The sequence below is a fragment of the Oncorhynchus mykiss genome, chromosome 5 (assembly GCF_057628025.1).
Source record: "Oncorhynchus mykiss isolate SJ-2025 chromosome 5, ASM5762802v1, whole genome shotgun sequence".
In the NCBI taxonomy this organism is placed as follows: domain Eukaryota; kingdom Metazoa; phylum Chordata; class Actinopteri; order Salmoniformes; family Salmonidae; genus Oncorhynchus; species Oncorhynchus mykiss.
The window spans coordinates 45055918-45061917 of NC_143026.1; the positions used below are offsets into that span (position 1 = coordinate 45055918).

Consider the following 6000-nt stretch of genomic DNA (forward strand, 5'->3'; position numbering starts at 1 on the left):
AGACCTGTGACTTTACTGATTCTCTCTGACTAGGGTTTGATATTTTTTCCAGAGAGTTTAGCAATTTTCTTCCCCGAGATAATTGCATGGGTTTCAGCCTCCGAGCCCATACGGGAGTTGTAGTGATGAGACAAGATAGTAGCTACTAACAATTGGATACCACGAAATTGGGGAGAAAAAGGGGCAAAACAAACAAAAAAAACAATAATTCATAAATAAAGAAATAAAAGCATAGCCTATAATCCCAGGGGGGGAAAAAATCGAACATGATTACACCACCGTAAATGGGAGAAATATACACGTGAATGTAACATTTTCTTTTTGTACTTGTTGCAATTGAATCAACTCAAAGTTCTCTCAAAGTCACCACACTATTTTGTTGAGGAAGTTTAGTTATAGACTATGGCCGTTTAGTTATAGACTATGGCCGTTTAGTTATAGACTATGGCCGTTTAGTTATAGACTATGGCCGTTTAGTTATAGGCTATGGCCGTTTAGTTATAGACTATGGCCGTTTAGTTATAGACTATGGCCGTTTAGTTATAGACTATGGCCGTTTAGTTATAGGCTATGGCCGTTTAGTTATAGACTATGGCCGTTTAGTTATAGACTATGGCCGTTTAGTTATAGACTATGGCCGTTTAGTTATAGACTATGGCCGTTTAGTTATAGACTATGGCCGTTTAGTTATAGACTATGGCCGTTTAGTTATAGACTATGGCCGTTTAGTTATAGGCTATGGCCGTTTAGTTATAGACTATCGCCGTTTAGTTATAGACTATGGCCGTTTAGTTATAGACTATGGCCGTTTAGTTATAGGCTATGGCCGTTTAGTTATAGACTATGGCCGTTTAGTTATAGACTATGGCCGTTTAGTTATAGACTATGGCCGTTTAGTTATAGACTATGGCCGTTTAGTTATAGACTATGGCCGTTTAGTTATAGACTATGGCCGTTTAGTTATAGACTATGGCCGTTTAGTTATAGACTATGGCCGTTTAGTTATAGACTATGGCCGTTTAGTTATAGACTATGGCCGTTTAGTTATAGACTATGGCCGTCTTTTTTAAGCGATGCTCTGTATAGCCTACTTGCTGTCTGCATGGCGTGGTCGCATGCAGCACTTTGAATTCATGCCGACTTTTTGCAAGTAAATGGGCTACAACAGCACACACACTCACAACCACACACTGATCATGCAGATATCAGAGCAGAGAAGGCAGCAGAGAAGACAGATTCAGATGTACGTATTCTTTAACAGCTCCATTTCACGTCACGCTGCTCATAGAAATCATTCATTACAATTGACCAGTTTCTCAACATCATTTATCCCCTGAAACGAGAATGAGTTTGGGTGGTGGGGGAAATCTCAGTGAACCCGGCTCCCGCTATTAAACCGTATCTCTAACCTCCAGATTAATAGGGATGTGGATATGGCGACTCCTCCTCTGAAGCTAAGGGTGAAGTACCCGTACCTCTCACCCAGAGAGAACATCCTGCTTTACCTGACTCACGTCACCTCCTCACAGGTAAGGCCTCTCTCTCTCTCCCTGTGGTACATGTGCTGTAGCATAGAGGGAGACTCTGCACGGGGTTCTCTGCCGGTCAACAGATAATCACACTGTGAATTCAAGCAGACTGCAGAATTTTAGTGGTGTGGATCAACTCGATCCAATGTGATGGATTGACTGATGGTTGATTTGTCGGTGGATCTTGTCTGTCTCCCACAGGATGTGAGATGCCATGCCGGCCATCTGATTAACCCTTTAAAGATCAACCACAACAATGTCCACACTCTCAACCTTAAAAAAGAGACCCTCAGTGACTTCCTGGTGGTGAGTCAACAATGTGTGTGTGTGTGTGTGTGTGTGTGCGTCTGCGCTTGTGCGTGTGTCTCACAGTGTGTATCCTCTTCTTTGCAGGGCTGTAAGGACCACCCATGTGAGTCATTTGACTGCTCCATCCCTCACGTCAACAACAGCCAGGTCAATGTTACCTTCAGGGTGTGGAAGCCCACCTTTATCAAAGTGAGTATAATGGAGTGATCGATTGATTGATTGATTGACTGATTGATTGATTGAATGAAAGATTGAATGATTGTGTTTTTTGACTGATTCTGATTCACTCATCTGATTCAATTCTTTGCTGAGCAGGCAGAGTTCACCAGCCTTCATATGATAGTTCATGCCACCCTGGAGAACCAGAACACGGATCTCTTCATGTTGAGCACCGCGAATCACGCCAGAGATGTGAGAGCAATGACCTATACATTTTCATGCGATTTGATGTGTTTGCTTGTTGTCCTTTTTGTTGGTTTTCTGGGCCGTGTAACACTCTCGTTTCTATCTCAGGTGAAGATCCAGGTGTCTAAAGAGGCTTTGGGAGGTATACCGCTGTGGATCATTATAGTCAGTATCCTAATAGGACTTCTCATTCTGGCACTGGTCATCTTCGCCCTATGGAAGGTATGTGGGTGTTCACGACCTTCTGTCTGCTTGTGTCAATCGGGAAGAGATAACATAGCACAGGCTTGCATTATAGAGAGGTTCAACATGTGTGACCATGTGTGCAATACACTTTCAAATCCATTCAAATCCAAATCCATTTCCATTCAAATCCAAATCCATTTCAAATCCAAATCCATTTCCATTCAAATCCAAATCCATTTCAAATCCAAATCAAACTTCAGACTTGGATTGAATTGGGTTGTAAATTCCATGTTTTCTCCTTTGCTCCGTTTACCAGGCTGGATTTTTCAAAAGAAAATCCATGGAGGACATGGAGAAGGAGGACATGAAGAATTAACCCTTCCCACCACCCTGTAGGTCTGTCTGTGCCCCACTGTCTTTAGGTCTTTTATCAGGTCAGTGAGAGGAGATACCGTAGGAAATACCACAACAACCCATTCACCTGAATGCCATCAGGTCAGAGGAAAAGCCAGAGTTTATCTATGGTTCTGCACCAACCTATTCACCTGAAAGTGATGTGGCCCATCTATATGAACAACATGGTCTACCAGACGTAATAACAACTTGGTCCGGGTTCCGTGGAAAGAGAAGCCTTGGGAAACATTGAACTTGTACACTGTGGTCTTCCGTCTATCCAACTTGGGTACCAAGACCTGGACCTTAAGGACCTAAGCTAGAAGAGACATCAGAAGACCTAGATGTATGGCATCCTGACTCAGAACTGATCATATGATGCCACAACCTTATCAGCTTTATACAACAGAACAAAACATTCTCAGGTTTACTTAGAACATCCCAATGCCACTAAAAACACCCCAGACTATGGCATTAAACCAAAGTTGCCCAAGTCCACGTGAACTCTGGTGGGTTTGCACAGACAATCTGCGATGGGTTCGAATCCTGTGTCCTAGTTGTTTGATACTTTTTAATGAAACACTGTCAACCTATGGTATGTCTTAAAACGTGTTATTAATTCTATTTTGGCACATTCCTCATCTTCTAAGCAGAATGTTTGCTTTTGACACACGGACATTTGCAAAATGTTCTAGTCTTACAAGCTCAGTCTTTAAGTTCGATTTTTTTGTTGTTGTATGTTTTAACAAAAATGTTCCTCCGAATAGTAAAGAGGTGCATGCGAGTGTACCCACCAAAAGAATATATTCTGTATAAAAGAAGAGGAGGAATAGATGCTATTGACATAAATACTTGTATTCATCTTGTCACGACATGGGGGTAGAGAATTTACAGATTGCACCTTTACAGTATTAAGGAAAACATTTGATTGTGCTGTTAATGTAAGTGAATGTAAAGCTTGTACATAAAGTTGTTTGCAACAATTTGAGCTAAAACGGACATAAATCCAGCATGTATCAAGAAGGCCTTACACTCTTAGAAAAAAAAGGGTTCCAAAAGAGTTCTTTGTAGAGGGATAGGGTTTTTACCAAGAACCATTTTTGATCAGAAGAAACCCTTTTCGGAAGTCGAGGGTTATTTGTAAGGCAAAGGGTTCTACCTAGAAACTTTAACATGCTAAGAACTGTTTTTGGAAGAAAGGCAAGAAGGGTTGTACATAGAGCCATATATAGTATTTCCCAGCATGCAGGGGTATTTGTTATATTTTTTTACTGTAATATCTCTGTTTTTGCATGTATATTGATTGGCTAATACATTTTATGCTACACAAATATAAATAACATACTGTTTTCTAAACTGATCCAATCGGTTGGATTTGTTACTTAGATGGTTGTTCCAGTTTAGATGACTGAGGAAGTCTCAGTATTCAGACTTCCCTACCCTGGCAGTCATTCTGAATGCAGGTTGAGGCTGATTAATAATTCCACTTGTTGGCTATCCTAACTCTGGCTGGATTCCAATAGGAATTACACATCACTTTGCAAGCCAGCATAATGTGACTTGCAGGCCTGATGTGGCATGTAAACCAGGAGATTCCTAACACCACTGTGTTCTGGTAGAACTAGGCCCTTAAAGAAAGGCCTTATGATATATGTAATATATTGTCATAAATAATTAAAGGTGAAGGCTAATAAGGCTGGTGGAACCATTCATAAAGGGTACTAGGAAGAACCCTCCAAAGATAAAAGGAAGAACCTTTAGATGATGATGATAAAACGGTTCTTGGTAGAACCATATACAGGGGTTTCTTTGCAAAGGATTATAACCAGCACCGAAAGGGGTTCCCCAATGGGGACAAACTGAAGAACCTGTATGGTTCTACTTAGCACCTTTTTTCTAAGAGTGTATATGTCAGTAATAGAGAGAAAATAACTCATTTGCTCCAACGTTTCTCAGGTGCTACGTACTGTATGATAGTATGGTGATAGTATAATGAAAATGTTCGGCCTTAATAATATGGAGTATATGGAGCTTTGACATCATCTGAATTAGATAAAACAAACAAACGTAGTATTTTAAAATAAAAACATTGGTCTTATATTTTGATCGAAAATCGAAATGTCCAACAAAATGTGTATTGGAACTAGATTAATTTAGCCTCCATCCGCTAAGATTTTAGTTTTTTGGCTCCTCTTTCTTTTCTGTCTTTTCTTATTTTGGGAGATTGATTCGTGAGGTAGCCTACAGTCACCCAGAAAGCCTCTCAGTGGAGTGTAACCTGATTCCTGATGTCTTCATTTGACAGTAGCGCCGAACAAAAAGACGTTTGTCATGAAGACGGTCAAAATCGGGGAAACTTGGGCGATTGACGGTCACATACTGGGGGTGATTTGACAGCCTATGACGGACCGGTAGAGGTTTGAAATCACCCTCACCATGTGACACTCGTGAATGTGAGTTGCATCCCCCCCACCTCTTTTGATATTTATGCACCTTGGCTTATCCTCCTCCTGAGTCTATCTGCATTTTGTTCCCATATTTTGCATACGTTGCATTGTATATACGAGACACTCATCACTTTTGAAAGCACAAGTAATAAAGATCAAATGTCTGTCAAATGTGTAAGATAATGTTAACACAGCGATCCTCCATCCTGTCCCCTTCTGGATAACTTATTTGTCACAGCTCGGCGGTGATGGAGTCAGCCGATGAAGGCGTTGAAGATTTGATTACGGATGAGTTGAATCAGTAACCGTACTCTGAAACCCAGAACCAAATTTGTGTGTGCTGACCAGCTTCTCGATTTGACATTTAATAACATTCATGTTAACAGTCTGTCTCAAGGGGTTGTTGTATCAGGTGTGATGGCGCTAAGGTTGCATAACAACCTGCATTACTTTGACTCTCCAGGAGCAGGTTTGAGGATCACTGATCTATCGTCTCAGTCCACTTTGACCGAGGGAGGGAGGGAGGGTGGGTGGGATGGAGGGAGGGGGCTGAGCCTGCATCTGACTGATATGGTCCAGTCATACACACTGCTGTGAAATGTCCACTTAATGCACTGGTTTGTCATACTGTATGTACTCTCATTAGCACAGATTTGAAAGCATTTAGAAAGCATTGCACATGTTGTCAAGGATCTTATGCAAAAAAAAATAAAGCCTTGTTTTTTAATGTT

At 41.0% G+C, this 6000-nt stretch overlaps 1 protein-coding gene across 2 annotated transcripts in view; it reads left to right on the top strand.

The window, feature by feature from the left end:
• itga1 (integrin subunit alpha 1) overlaps positions 1-6000 on the top strand; it is a 73620-nt gene extending 67620 nt beyond the window's left edge. For both annotated transcript variants that reach the window (XM_036977634.2, XM_036977635.2), the window contains exons 25-30: positions 1416-1529; positions 1731-1835; positions 1923-2027; positions 2154-2249; positions 2352-2465; positions 2746-6000. In XM_036977634.2, coding sequence (XP_036833529.2) covers positions 1416-1529; positions 1731-1835; positions 1923-2027; positions 2154-2249; positions 2352-2465; positions 2746-2805 — 594 coding nt within the window. In that variant the 3' untranslated portion in view covers positions 2806-6000. The remainder of the gene's footprint in view (positions 1-1415; positions 1530-1730; positions 1836-1922; positions 2028-2153; positions 2250-2351; positions 2466-2745) is intronic.